A 15,865-nucleotide genomic window follows, 5' to 3' on the forward strand; every position below is an offset into this window, starting at 1 on the left:
AAGAACCAGGAGAAGGACAGGGCACATGGCAAGTTGTCGTGTGGCCCACGGAGATCTCTGTCCCCTTCTGGACAACACAGGCTGGGCGACCTACCAGTGAGCACTGCCATCTAGCAGCCATCCAGGTTAAAACGATCTCAGGACAGCATTTAACAGATGTAGGGATGGACCTCGGTAGGGTCACGGAGTCAGGAGGCTGGCCCTGGGCTAGATCCCGGGCCACGACGGAGGTGGCAATGGTCCTTAGAGTGGGAAATGCCTTCACTGTGAGCCCTACCCAGCAGGGCATGGAGTGTCACAAGTTCTCCTGCTAAATGCTAAATCACCCCTAGTCGCTGGGACATAAAAATCCCCCCATAGGTCTCCAAAGCCTCCCATGAACTGTTCTGGAATGAGCACCGAACCACTGATCACAGTATAAGCACTTTAACTAGACAGCCTGTGCCTAACACTCAGGCCCTAGCTTATCCACTAAAGACTGGCTCATCACCACACTCTTCAATACAGCCACGACTCAAACTCAACGCTGTAATCGAGCCTACTGCCTCTAGAAGTTAGCATCCGTCCACCTAGTGGGTGCTTGACATGACAACTTAGGGTCGTCTGTGATCATTTTACTAAGAAATGAAAGGAGGTCATGGATTAAACTGGCGAGCTTATTAATTCTTAGTGGAAATTTATAACGACATTTTTAGGAAAATATAAAATTCCTCTAATAAACAAATAATTACCTCTTAGTCTATTCTTTCTTTTCAGTTTACAAGAATCTCCTCACTTCCTAGAGATAAGAGGATAAGAAAGAAATGTAGAGAACAAAAAGAGATAATAAAGAGACATTTTGAGTTGGGCTTATTTTCCCCAGGTCTATAATTTAAAAGTCAAATGAGTATAACAAATAGGTAGTATAAACATTAATTCTATTATGTTTGTTTTATAATATAATTAATACTATGGTTTTATGTTAGTAGTAGCATAAAACCAATACTAAAAATATTACAGATGGAAGTCATCCCTGCTGTGAAAATCTGTGTTATACCTCCTTATCTCTCTCTCTCTCTTATTTTTTTTTAAATAATTTTTGGCCAGAGCTGGGTTTGAACCTGCCACCTCTGGCATTTGGGGCCGCAGTCTACTCCTTTGAGCCACATTCATAGAGACTACCTATAATTCTATCAAAGTTATCTTCTGATTGATAATCTGGAAGGTTTCTTTTCTTTTTTGTTTTTTTTTTTACTTTATTCTTTTTATTTTTTGAGACAGAGTCTCATGATGTCGCCCCTGGTAGAGTGCAGTGGCGTCCCAGCTCACAGCAACCTCTAACTCTTGGACTTAAGAAATTCTCTTGTCTCAGCCTCCCAAGTAGCTGGGACTATAGGCGTCCACCACAATGCCTGGCTTTTTTTTGGGTTGTAGTTGTCGTTGTTGTTTGGCAGGACCGGGCTGGGTTCGAACCCGCCAGCCTCAGTGTATGTGGTTGGCACCCTTGTTTCATTTATAGAGACTACCTACAATTCTACCAAATTATCTTCTGATCAATAATCTGGAAGGTTTCTTTTCTTTAAAAAAAAAAAAAGTTATGTAATTTCAAGCTTATAGACAATGTAAACGATTCTTTTTATAACAGTTTACCAGTTCGCTGCACTTGCTTTATTTTTAACCTGTTTTCTCTCTCCATAGTTATAGTTACATGTGCGTGTGTGTGTTTGTGTATAGCTACACATGGACATATTTACATAATACGTTCTCTGAACCACTTAGCACAATGGGTGGCATGGCGCCCCTTTTTCTGTGTGTTTTTCCTAAAAATGAAGGAAAAGAATGTTTTTAAAATTAGACAGACTCTACAGTTGTGATTCAACTGTGTGCTGTGTTATAATTATAGCTCATAAATGGATCAGGTTTAATAATGGTAGCTATTATATAATCCAGATATAAATAAGCACAGATGGTCTAATTTCCATTGTAATAAGACATTTTCTGCTTTACTTTCAAATACATTAAGTCTTCTAAATATGCCAACTTAGTCTTTATTATACCTTCTATCTGAGCCTGTCGCTCTTGTTTGAGTAATTCAGAGTGGTACTGCCATGGCGATAGGATTCTATAAGTCTATTTAGTTATTTCTATTAGGAGTTGGATGGTCAGTTTTCAGGTAAGGCAATTTAAGGGATTTTGACAGCATGGCCATAATACTTCATAAAGTTAACTATCTAATATACTTTACAATAAGAATATATAACAGCAATATTTTAGGTAATTTGGTGTGCTGGGTGCTTTTCTTGGGAAACAGTTTCTTCAATTAACTTTAAGAAACAGGTATGCCACTGGGGATGATGGCTCGCGTCCGTAATCCCAGCACTTGGGGAGGCTGAGATGGGAGGATTGCTTGATGCCGGGCGTTTGAGACTAGCCTGGGCAACACAGTGAGACTTGTTGCTACCAAAGGTAAAAAAAAAAAAAAAAAAAAAAACAGAAGAAGAAGAACAAGAAAAAGAAACAAGATTTCTGGCTAGGACATTGTTGAGCACCCCAGAATCTTCCAAAGAAATATAAGTGGTAGAGGTATTGCCAAGAACAGTTCTTTCTTCTCCACTTGACACCCTGAGAGCAAAGGCCAGACCTGGAATATTTTGAACACTGGTCTTAACATCCCACAGGAGTAATGCCCTTTACCTTTTACACGTGGCTGGCAGCCAGTAACATGCAGACAAGCAGCTTATAAAATCCATAATTACAAACTAGAGGGATGGGGGGGGCTCATGGCTAAAGGGAATGAGGTTTCTTTTTGGAGTAATGAAAATGTTCTAAAATCGACTTTGCTGATGGATGCATAGCCCTGTGAATACGCTAACAGCCACCAAATTGTACACTTTAAATGAGTGAATTGTATGGTATGTCCGTCACATCTTAATATAGCTGGTAAAGAATGTAGAGTCATATATTTGATCCATTTTATAATTCCTAGGTGGAAAATCTATTTTCATATTATAACCTTTACATAGGTAAAGACTTTCAATCCCTTGATTATGTGTTTGCGAGACACAGTTAAAAGAAGTCCTTAGAGAAAAAGCAATGACCGTTTTAATGCTTAATTTCATGGTTGCAAGAATCCCTCATGAAACCAACAGAAAGAAACTTTTGTAAATTTATAAACAATCATAAAACTAAATGTCATTAAAACAAAGTCATAATCAATTTATTTTGTTGTTATTACTGTTGCAGTTTGGCCGGGGCCGGGTTCGAACCCACCACCCTGGGTATACGGGGCTGGCGCCCTACTTACTGAGCCACAGGCACCGCCCATTCATTTTTAAACATTATATGGTTAAGACCTGACCTGATAAAATCATTAGCTTATCTTTTAAGATGGAGAAACAAAGAAACTCCTGGTATTACACAATGGTCTTTCCAAGCTCACCTACCCAATTCATAAGAAGCAGACATACAAAACAAGATTGAGGAATTTAGAGAAATCTCAAGACAGCCAGGGGACTGGTTCTTTCATGCTTCAAAGAATAAAGGGATTTTGTTAATTCAGAAATACCAATCTGGTTGACACATAAAATCATCTTTAATTTGGAAAACTTATATTCTTATAATCAATTATGATACATTTTAATACAAATACAACCAGTGAATAAGCTTAGGTAAAATTTTGTTACATATGAAGTTACAATTTGTTGAACCTTAAGGAACCTTGAGCATCTCACATTGTTTTTAATTTTTCTGATTGTACTATTGTCCATGGGATTACTTATCAAAAAAAAAAAAAAATAGTCCAAAAAGAATAGAAAGAGGACGGCGCCTGTGGCTCAAAGGAGTAGGGCGCCGGCCCCATATGCTGGAGGTGGCGGGTTCAAACCCAGACCCAGCCAGACAGTGCAAAAAAAAAAAAAAAAAAGAAAAAGAAAAAGAAAAAAGAATAGAAAGAACTGGGGGTAAAGTAGGGGAAAGAGGGGCTCTTCAGGCTAGTGGAAACAACTTTAGCTATATAGAACTCAGTCTAATTAATCAATCCTTTACAGCTACTGCTAATATCAATGTGTTGTTCATTCTCAAGTTTGTTTCAATCATTTGCATAGATTTTTAAACACTTAAGTTTGGTGCAGATGAAATTGAGTGTCTTTCTCTTTCACAAAGAATCCTAAATATTGGGTGGACCATTCCCCCATTTTGCAGCTGGCCACTCACCTAAGTATGTGGGAACTCCCTTACCACATCCATCCCACTTAGACACATGGGCATGAGACATTCCCTTCAATACTCACCAGGGAGAGTTTAGGAGATCACCATATGGTCCACTTCATTTCCAGGTGGCATGAACAATCAGAATTTTCTTTCTCACCAGAAATTCTATCTACCTCCTTTTAATTCTACATGATATTTTTTATTTTGGGTCTCTGGAGTGACATAGAAATAAGCCTCTCTTTCGGTTGACAGTGCTATAAGTACTTGAAAATGGTGACAGGTCTTTGTTTAAGTTTTCTTCTCCAGGCCAAATCCCTGGAGTCTTTCGGAACATCCCTCCTCATCAGACTATACCTAGGCATATTGTCATTCAGTTCCTCCGGATATCTTCCAATTTGTCACTAAAACTAACTTCCAAACTAAATTTGGATTTAGTTTCTATTAAAAGAATATCTTTTGGTCTAATTTATTTTGGGCTTGAACTTGTGTTTTCCTTCTTTCTTTCAGAGTAGGAAAAGAACCTACCCTTCCATCGAACCTGTTTTCTTTTAAAGGAAGGGTTCCATACCACATCTGGGATGAAGACATTTCGTGAGCTGGTTCTAAATGATCTTTCCTTGTGCTAGCGTCACAGGTGATAGAAGCAAAGATCAATGCTTCCATCATCGCGCAGGCAAAACTAGATGGAATCAGCTTCTAGGTGGTGCAAATGTCTTCCTGGAAATGCACCCCTACCAGTGAAAATAGCAGTTCTCAAAACATGTGTGGGTGCCTGCTGGGGGAAGGAGGAACATGATCGGGACATAGTCTGTACCTGCTGTTTGCAGCCCAGTTGGGAACTACAAAATATTCAGTGGAAAAGCCCTAACACTGGGAAGCTGCCGGAGGCAGGAGGGGCCTCTGGAGGTGGTGGGAGTGGTTGGATGGAAAATAAATGGGGGTGTGGACAGATCTCACTGCCCTTGGAGAAGGTTACAGGCAATAGAGAGAGGAAGTAGGGTTGACATTAGGCTTCCTCTCTGCCACCTCCAGTAAAATTCTAAGTCCATTTTCTTTCCAGGTAGGGAAATTAAGGGAAAAAAAGAAGTAGAAAGGTGAAAAGTAACACACAGACTGCCACACGAGAAAAAAAAATGTTTCCTTGGGCCACAGTGTTTTAGGTCAAGAGACATGTGAGTTATATATGCTTCATGAGGCCCCAGGTTCAAAACTAGCGTAGGTTAAATACAACTTACATGGCAGTTAACGTGCTAAAAGTTCAAGAAGAGCCAGGCACGGCGGCTCACACCTGTAATTCCAGCACTTTGGGAGGCCAAGGCAGTAGAGGCCTTGCTTGAGGCCAGGAGTTCAAGCCAGCCTGGGCAACATAGCAAGATCTCCATTCTACAAAAAATAAGAAAAATCAGCTGAGCGTGGTGGTGGTGCAGGCCTGTAGTCCTAGCTACCTGGGAGACTGAGGCAGGATGATCGCTTGAACCCAGAGTTCAAGGTTACAGTGAACAATGATTACACCAACGCACTGGGCAACAGAGCAAGACCCAGTGTCTAAAATAAAATAAAATAATAAAAAGTTCAAGAAGACAGGTCCATTAATTGCAGCTAATTCTTGGATGAGACAGGAAGGGGCAAAAAGGAGCCTGCAAGTTGGAGATTAGTGAGAAAGTTCTCCTCAAGGAAATTCAGACCACATGAGGCTTAACTGCCCAGACACTGGGGAACCATTTAGAAAAAGACTCACCTTTAGGAAGTGCAGTTAAAAGCTTAGTATTGAACACTCTTCTATGATTAGCAAATTGTTCTTTATCTTCAAGTGAGAATTCTTTCTGAAAGCTAAAGAAAAAGTCACTTTCAATCAAAATATATATCAAGTGAAAAATTCAGAGCATACGAATTATGCCATTGTCACACAGCATTAAATGTGTGCGTGTGGATCACAAGGAAAGAGTTTCATAGTGAGGAGTTAATTGGCAACTTTTTCATTTATTTACATTGACATTAATATTGTTGGGGGGGTGGGTACAAAGGTATAAGTACAGCAGCATCACAAGTGTCGTGGTGCGTGGGTGGAGAAGTGGCCGCAGTGGGGTTTTGTAGATCTTGTTTCAGACCGACTACCTCCTCTAGACTAGGGAACAGCTGAGTCACTTGGGTTAGTCACACAACCTCTCTGTGCTATAGTCTCTTCCTCAGAAAATTAGCCCTTGTCTGGCTGATCCATAGCTGATCCATCCTCCAGTGTTAAAAGTCTACAGAAGTAAAAAATGCTTTGAAACACCCAATGAATCAAAGCAGGATCCAAAGATCAGAAGGAAAACTTGCCTTGGAATAAAAGAAGGGAAGAATAATAAAGGAATTGAGGCATTTACTGTGTACTTCTCCCCTCTACTAAGTATACCCCAGGAATTATCTTAACTATCTCCCCTACACTCTGTGAGGTCTGACCTACTCAGTGGTGAGCTGATAAATGTTTTACAACTGGCTCTGCCATCTTGGCCTGGCCCCCTCTGCTTCCGCCCACCACCCAGCAAGCTTTGCACTAATGGTACCGACTGGTGCTGTAAATATTCCCACCGCGACTGGTTTCCAGCTTTCCAGGACTCACTCAACTGGAAGGTAGGCGAGAGCCCCACACAGGAGTCAGCTGCTGGATGGTATCAACCTCCCATTCGCAGAGTGGGAAATTGTTACATGATTTGCCCAGAGACAATTCGGTGAGGAGAGGAGATTAGATTCGAATCCAGCTCTTGCTCTAATACAGTGATTTCCAGCCAGTATGCCGTGGCACACTGGTGTCCCATGAGATGATCTTAGGTGTGCTGCCGAAATTTTTAAAGATCATTAATTAAATTATTTTCAGAAGAAGTTCAAAGCACGGTTATTCTTTTCTTCACTTTTTTTCTGGATCAATATAGTTTAAATGGTGGACGTTTAATTACAGGTTCAAGAGTGCTGTGAGATAAAAAATGGTGGAAAAACACAGCTCTAACGCTCAGCCCCGTTGGCCCAGCACTGCCATACATACAGCTCAGGGGCCTTGAAGACAGAAGCTACTGCTGGCTTGAAGAAGACAATGAACCTAGGAAACAGGGGCCGATGATAGGCCTCAAAGGCACTGATTGTGAAGCCCACCATCTCCCCCTATGGGTCCGTTTCCACAGAGGCCAATGAAAGATCCGAGAGAGTTGCTATGGGTACCGAGTGGGACACACAAACTCTACCCCACGTGTAAATTAGAGTGAAAGGAATTGACACGCATTTCAAAGCATGGCATACCATCCCCCATGGTAGAACCAAGCCCATCTGAAATCTTTTTTTTAAATTAATTAATTAATTTTTGTATTAAGTCATTTGTACATAGATCATAAATACATTTATGCCATTATGGGATTCGATGTGTTGATTATTTGTACAAATTGGAGTGCCCATCCGAAATCTTGATCATCGTATATACGTATCTGTAGTGAAGCTTCTATTCATAAATACGGATGTCACCTCTCCAAGTTACTTTAAAGCAGCGGTTCTCAACCTGTGGGTCACGACCCACAGGAACTGTATTAAAGGGTTGCGGCATTAGGAAGGTTGAGAACCACGGCTTTAAAGTAAGCTGTATCAACCACACTCCAGATGGGCTTGAAAGATCTTAGAACACTTAGCTAGTCAGAAACTTAGACGCGCCCCGACTCCTAAACCCGGAATCCTAAGACAGTGACTTTTTTTTCATGTTTAATTCAGATATCTGATTTGTATCAACCTTACAAAGTTAAATAACTGCAGAAAGGTACCCTACTTAGGAACAACATGTTATTTTAATTATTTAACTGCTAGTTTAAATATTTTATTTTTCTGTATCAATTAGATTTCATTGCTTTGCATTATTTTCCTGTAAAGGGGAAAAATGCAAAAGTTGATGGTTAAAATAAAGTTGTATTGCTCTTCCTTTTATTTTGAATTTATTTTTTTTTTTAAAGTTTCCTACTTTCTTCAGGAAACTAGAATCTGCTCAGGAACAAAAATATGACATTCAAGGGAAACAATTCAATCCCTGAAATATTTAGCTTCTCAGGCCGTTGACCGTGGGGACAAATGTTACCCAGATTTTCAGAATGTCTTTATCTGCCTTTTTCCTGTTTATCCAAAAGCTCAATGAAGCTATTAATGAAGACTTGAGAAATTACCTCTGAGTTAAATACTCTGCGGAGTTTACAAAGTGAAGTTCCCAAGTCAGCACCCAGACGTGCCCTGGTTCCACGTGAGCTTAGTTTGTAAATGCTCTCCACAGAGTGTCAGCACCAGTATAAAGTGGGGCTTTTCGGTGCCTGGTCAGAAATTAACAGAGCTGGGCTATCTCAGGAAATCTCCCAGGCTTCTGAAGCCACCTCAGAGCTCACGCTGTTCCTGCCACCTGTACCGGCCACCTGGGCCCTCTTCCCTCTGGCCTCCTGACGTTCAGCTCAGCTACTCCTGGCCTGGCCTCTGGGCACAGCCCCTGCCCCCTTGCCTATCCCAACCAGCACCAGATCTGTACTATGCACCCCTATTTATCCCTCTCAGACTATCCTGTTTTTTTCCTATTTGTCCTTTTTGTGTATTTCCAGTGCCAGTAGATAATTTGTATGATGTTTTAAAATTTATAATTTAAAAAATATTTTAAAGCCGGGAGCAGTGGCTCACACCTGTAATCCCAGCACTCTGGGAGGCTGAGGCAGGTGGATTGCTTGAGCTCAGGAGTTCGAGACCAGCCTGAGCAAGAGCGACACCCTGTTTCTACTAAAAATAGAAAGGCATCATGGCAGGGGCTTGTAGTCCCAGCTACTGGGGAGGCTGAGGCAAGAGGGATGGCTTGAGCCCAAGAATTTGAGGTTGCTGTGAGCTGTGATGCCACATCACTCTACCCTGGGTGACAGAAGGAGACTGTCTCAAAACAAAAGAAAATTAAATTTCATTTAAAAATGATTAATTTTAAAAATGCTTTTTAAAAAAGTTAATAAATACATGGTGAATGATTAAATGACTATTATAAAACACTTTAAAGTGCACTACCATTCACTCGGAAGCATTTTATTGTGTACACTTTATACAATGTGGACATGACAGCCAGGGACAAAACTCAGTGCAGATACTGAGAATAATCAGAAGGGCACAGGGCGGCGCCTGTGGCTCAGTGAGTAGGGCGCCGGCCCCATATACTGAGGGTGGCGGGTTCAAACCCAGCCCCAGCCAAACTGCAACAAAAAAATAGCCAGGCGTTGTGGCAGGAGCCTGTAGTCCCAGCTACTCGGGAGGCTGAGGTAGGAGAATTGCCTAAGCCCAGGAGTTGGAGGTTGCTGTGAGCTGTGTGACCTCACGGCACTCCACCGAGGGCCATAAAGTGAAACTCTGTCTCTACAAAAAAAAAAAAAGAAGGGCGGCGCCTGTGGCTCAAAGAGTAGGGCACCAGTCCCATATGCGGAGGTGGCGGGTTCAAACCCAGCCCCGGACAAAAAAATAAAAAAGAAAGAAAAGAAAAGAAGGGCACAGACTCAACAACATCAGCTAGTAGCCTCTTCCTTCTTCCCTCCCTCCCTGCCCCTCTCTTTTACTTTTCTTTTCTTTTCTTTCTTTCTTGCCTCCTTTCATCTTTGGAATAGCACACAATTAGGAGCACCCTGCTCCTCATTACCTTTGCTCACCTTGCACACCTATGTGAAAATATTAGCCTATTTGCATATGCTTATAAAGGAATCATGTTTTTAAACCTACAGCTTCAAGGTGAATGTTATGACAGGAACTCACATGGCCGTGTTTCCATTTTGTTCCTATTTCTCTTGTCTCTCACCCTGTTCTCCTCTGAGAAGGCGGAGGAGCAGGTGGGAGGGTCCAGGAGACCGTGTCGCAACCCAACCCGGGGCTCTGGCTCAAGGAGGCATGGGAAGCTGTGAGTATGCAAGGCCCCTCAAACCAATATGTGAAACCAGTTTTTTAAAAAAAACAAACAAAAAAAAAACAAATCATGGGATGGGAGGGGTTCATGGTGTGTGACACACTCTTGGGAGCAGGACACAATTCTAAGAGAGACTTTACCTAACAAATGAAAGCGGTGTAAGCTGGTTCTTTGTACCCTCAATGATTCCCCAACAATAAAATGAAATGAAATGAAATAAAATAAAATAAAAAGACAAATCATGTTTCTTCCCTGGACTTTCTATAGGGCACTAACCCGTAGTGAAAACACAAGGGCCGTGTACCAGTCAAGGATTCTGGACCACTCACTAGTGACTTTTTCTGATCATCTGATGGCTGATGAAAGACAAACACTCCAAAGATGAAATCCCAATACCCCAAAGGTCTTTGACATCACCCTCGTCTTTGCTTTTCTGACTCAGAGGCAGCAGAGCCATGTGATTCGCAGAGCCCACTCCTACCTCCTGGGGCTGGTGAACCCCCAAAGCGCAGAGCTCTGGGACGCTGGCTTCTGCTCCTCTTCTGTCACCCCTCCCACCCCGGGGACAAGGCTTCCCCCAGGGACAACTCTGTGGGCCTTGGTGTGCAACTCAGCCAAAAGGATGAGGTTGTATTTCAGTCGAAAAGCATTTCCCCATATGGCACTGAAGTAGATGCCGCAGACATAATTTTTCCATTATGATTTTCACTTTCTCATAATAAGAAACACCTTGTGGATTTTTTATCCAACTATCTTTATCTCCTCTGAGACAGCACTCGTTCTTTAGGACTAGTTGTTTATACCATTACCTACCTCCCTCTGCTTCAGTAATCTAAGAAGAGATTGCCCCCTGCTTCCAGGATCATTTCCTTTTAAATGTGTCCCATTAACCTACTTAAATGCCTGGCAGTAGTAACAAGGGGGAATGTGATTAAAGGCAGGGCAGGGTACTCCCCCGTTTATCATGTCTTATCTTTCGCAGGGATGTAGGATATACTGTATTACAAGCTGTTCATTCTGCTATTGAAGTTTAAATTGTAAGATATGGGAAGATAAAGTCCCATTAGCTCCTGTTTCTATCTCTTGTGATCTGGTGTCTGGCTGACTAGATTTCTCTGAAGGAGGCAGGCTCTTGTCACTCCCGCTCACTTCACACTTCGCACCATGTGGGGTAGGTGGTAAATTTAATACATACACCTAAAATGATACCTATGATTTTAGAATAGCTGCGGCCCTTTGATCCTCTGTCCACTGAGGCATGTGACTTTCCTATTTCACGCTTTTTCTGTCCTTGAATAAGCAATGCCTTCCTTTCTCTCTTTTTCTTAGCCACTTACTAGCTCTATGAGACTTAAACCAACGTGCTGGTGATATATTAGGAAATAAGCTTCGTACTCTATTAAAAACATGGCAATGATGAGAAATAAGGTTGCATCAAGCTCTAGGAAAGTAAGTGGAATGACTCAGGAATGAGTCAACTAAGACAACTTTATTGATATACCCAGATCACTTATTGCTCCAATTTACTACTATACACTTACATGGATGAAGTAACCCACGGATTTGTCCTATCTAGTGTGTTCACAGAACCAACTCTGCCATTTTCAAATGCAGAGCCAGAGCTGGGCACAGGGGCTCACGCCTACAATCCTAGTACTATGAAGGGTGAGGTGGGAGAATCCCTTGAGACCAGCATGTTCTAGACCAGCCTGAGCAAGAGCGAGACCCCAAGTCTCTACAAAAAATAGAAAAATTAGCCATGTGTGGTGGCCTGTGCCTGTAGTCTCAGCTACTTGGAAGGATCGCTTGAGCCCAGGAGTGTGAGGGGCTGTGAGCTGTGATGATGCCACTGCACTCTAGCCCAGTAGCTTGGGCAACAAATGGAGACTCTATCTAAAAAGAAAAGCCAGGCTCACTTGCTGAGAACAGGAACCAGACAACTGTTTATTCTAATGTTACTGAAGTGCAAACCCAGCCTGGGGTGGGTAATCCTAACATCCAATGCCTGTAATCCTAACACTCTGGGAGGTCTAGGTGGGCAGATTGCTTGAGGTCAAGAGGGAGATCAGCCTGAGCAAGAGTGAAAAAAAGAAAAAAGAAAAATGAAAGACTAGCTGAGCGTAGTGGTGTATGTCTGCAGTCCCAGCTACTCAGGGAGGCTAAAGAAAAAGGGGTGCTCAAGCCCAAGAGTTTGAGGTTGCTGTGAGCTGTGATACCATGGCACTCTACCCAGGGTGACAGAGTGGCACTCTGTCTCAAAAAAAAAAAAAAAAGTGTAAACCCTTTTAAGTTACCGTTAGGTACAAGAGTATCTGAGTGCATTGAGGAGGTGGGTCCTTCTAGCATAATGAAGTATAAGTTGAGATCCATGCCGGAGTGGGAAGGGTAAGTTAACTTTGCGCCGCTACTTGAAAATATCAAACTCTATCAGCGACAGCGATCTACTAAGGGGCAGCTGAGACACAGCTGTGGGGCCTGGCACAGACATTCATTTTCACATTGTCTTGCATCAGTGAAGATGTGTCATGGAGTTTTAGGACATAGATAAATCAAATTAGTACCCATAAGATCCTGTAGGCAAGGAAACTGGAAGTACAGAAAGGTTAAGAGAGACGATCGGACCAGGCAATGAGAAGTCCCATGCACAGCTGGACAGATGCGGCCAAGGGCAGATGAAGAAAGGGGGGGGCCGAGGAGGCTAAACCCTTTCTAAAAAATCTAGCTGCCTTCCTTGATGGACAGATTGCAAAAGGACAGGCCATGCTTAGAGGCAGGTGTGAGAAAGAAAATAGCCCTTCACAAGTCTGCAATCACAAGACGTACCAACATTCTCTTCTCCAAAAAACTCTCATAAGTGGCGTTAAGTACAAAAAGAATAGTTTGCTTTATATATTTTAATAAATCAAACTCTGGGGAGAACACATATTGATGAAGATTTCAACTCATGCATTAGGAATTTAAAAAAATACTTGCAAAAAGCTACTCCGAAACCTTATAAAATGTTAAGATTTCTTGAGCAGAGGCGACTTTACCTTGGAACTTTTCTTTGACGTGGGAATCCAATGAAGCTTAAGTTTTTCTTGTTGAAATCTGAGAGAAAGTAACATTAAAATAGTTACACGATAAGTTAAAAAGTATTCAGTGAGGAAAACATTCTTCAAGCTCCCTTTACTTGGGCAAGTCTCCCCAACCTCAAGGGGTTAAAAAGAAAAAAAATATTCTGACACAGTTCAATGCTTAAACTTGTTACGGCAATAAGAATAACTCAAGGAATTAAATAACAAATAACACAATAATAATACTAATAATACTCAGGAAAAGAAGGAGAAAATAATTCAGCAATTTTGGTCAAGGTAACCAGAAATGTTGAAAGTGATTTGCCTGCTATGTTTGAGATGACTTCAAAAAGGCAAGGAGGGGATGGTGCCTGTGGCTCAAAGGAGTAGGGTGCCGGCCCCATATGCCAGAGGTGGTGGGTTCAAACCCAGCCCCGGCCAGAAACTGTAAAAAAAAAAAAAAAAAAGAAGGCAAGGAGGGGTCTTAAAAGCAAAGGACATTTCAGTTGGGTCCTTTACGGCTTTCATTAAAATCTAAATAATAATAACACATCAAAATAACCTTTTATTTATTTTTTAAAGACAAGATATATATTACGTAAAGACAGCTGGTAACAATCTCATACAGGAAAAACACACATCCTGAGTGAATGGGTTAATCAATACCAGGCACAGACAAAATTTATAATCAGTCTAATGGCAAATAATCTGTTTTATAAGCTTTTGGCATAGTAACCATTTGTCCACTAAGAAAACCACAAGTTGACCCCTTCCAGAAACTTCTTCCCCTAAGGAAGTGCCTTTTACTGTTTAAGATTTAGGAGCAGAAGCCTGGAGAAAAAGAGACACAAAAATATACCAGATTCTGACACTTCATTATCCATCAAAATACATCCTCAATCCTGGAATTTGGAATCCTGGCCAACCAGAGACATAGAATAAAATGAAAGACTGATGCCAATTAAACATCCAGGCTTTTCTCCTATTTATATAAGTATCTTGCTTTGTATTTAAAGAAAAGAGCACTGAGTTCAAAGAGCTATCAAATATTGTAAAAGAAAACTCCTGAATCTGCTTTCTGAATTGTTCAGTTAACTTCCTAATAGTGCATTTGTAGTAGAAAACACTTTTGCTAGAGAATAGCTGAGTTTCAAAACATGAGATTCAAAATAACAGCAGCATTTCATTTTTGTTCCATCATTAAACTGGACATGCAATACCACTTCACTAGATAAATTGAAAGCACATCTATTCCTCTGTGCTAGAAGAAATCCACTAAAAAAGACAGCATCCTGTTCCCAACCATCTCACATGAAGAGTTAATAAAAAGAAACTCACTCAACCATTCCCTACTGGAAATAAGCATAGATAGCATTTGCTTTAGAAAAATATTTTAGCTAAAAGCAGCGTGACCAGAATTTGATCCAGAGTTTGGACATTCCAGTTTTATTTGCAGGTTTTCCTACATAAAGGTTTTAGTGATTTAACAGTAACTAACAGAAAAAAAAAAAAATTCACATTATCAGCAATCACAAGATAAACTCATTTTGAAATTCAACTAGATACGCGAAGTGTCCTTTGAGAAAAGTATATGACTAATTAGACGCAGGAGGAATACAGGGCATTCGTTCTGTTATAAAATCCACACATAAATACACTCGGTATTTTTTCTTGTCTTACCTTGTTTCTCAGAGAATTTGAAAGCTCCCATATAGCTGGAAAAACTTGGGCTTCTGAACATGGTTGCACACAGGAGGTTCAGAAACAGAGCCTGTTCTACAGCTAATTCTCAACCAGCAAGGACCGTCAGCTGCTCTAAGCAAAATTAGGTTGAGATTTTTCACAGTGCTGGGCTGGAGCGACCAGGCACTTGTGTCCTTGAGCGTATGGTGAACACAAAGCGAGAGGCTGCAGGCTGGAAGAGCTGAAACCTCATAATCAGATTACGAGCAGAAATTAGGCCCAAGGGTGCTGCCACAGACTGGAGTGCAGGGATGAGACGCCGATGCCACTGCAAAGCCATGACTGAGTTACAGCACGTGTCTTGGAAGCAGACAACCTCACCACCATCGGAGGAGCCCAGAACAACACCTCCTTTCCCCCCAAAACAAACACACAAAATAAAAACCTGCAGAGAGACGCTTGCTGTACTGGAAACAAAGGAAGCTGCCTAACCATTCCTAGGCTGCTCCAAGTTTGGCTTTGGCGAAATTCAATGAAATATGTTACTTAACAGGGAGCCAAAAACCCAGCCTTAAGATTTATGAACAACACATGAGTGCAACTCTGGGAAAACAAAGGGCAGATATTATTAGAGCTTCCAACATTTTAATTGGAGACAGGAGTTGTGAAGTTTTGCCTTGTTCAACATCACTTGTTTACCTGCAATCACAACATGTAGCTGGTGGGACCAAGCAGGGATAATGTGATTCCAGGAAAACGATGCCATAATTACAGGCTGACAATTTTATAGCTAAAAGGGACACGAAAGAGAATGAAGGGAAATGGTCTCATTTGTAAGTGAAGGAAGTAGGGCTGGATAGGTAACTCACTCCTGGGTAGACAACGGAGGGATGGAGTCAGTGGGTCTTTGGGAGATGAGATCAAGATCTGATTTACCTCCCTGCCCCCAGGCAGGGACCCCTGAGTGTGTCTGTCTTTGTATCTTTCGCCCTGAACAGGGTATTTAGCACACAGTAGG

At 41.6% G+C, this 15,865-nt stretch overlaps 1 protein-coding gene across 10 annotated transcripts in view; it reads right to left on the bottom strand.

Moving 5' to 3' along the window:
* Positions 1 to 15,865, bottom strand: part of SVIL (supervillin) — a 267,829-nt gene that overhangs the window by 98,384 nt on the left and 153,580 nt on the right. For 9 of the 10 annotated variants that reach the window (XM_053572488.1, XM_053572487.1, XM_053572485.1 and 6 more), the window contains 2 exons: positions 13,141 to 13,198; positions 5,927 to 6,018 (listed from right to left, as the gene is read on the bottom strand). Coding sequence is in view for 7 of the 10 variants with exons in the window: in XM_053572485.1 (XP_053428460.1) it covers positions 5,927 to 6,018; positions 13,141 to 13,198 (150 nt within the window). In the remaining 3 variants the exon portion in view is untranslated. The remainder of the gene's footprint in view (positions 1 to 5,926; positions 6,019 to 13,140; positions 13,199 to 15,865) is intronic. The other variant, XM_053572489.1, reaches the window with a different exon arrangement.

This window comes from Nycticebus coucang, chromosome 20, assembly GCF_027406575.1.
Source record: "Nycticebus coucang isolate mNycCou1 chromosome 20, mNycCou1.pri, whole genome shotgun sequence".
NCBI lineage: Eukaryota > Metazoa > Chordata > Mammalia > Primates > Lorisidae > Nycticebus > Nycticebus coucang.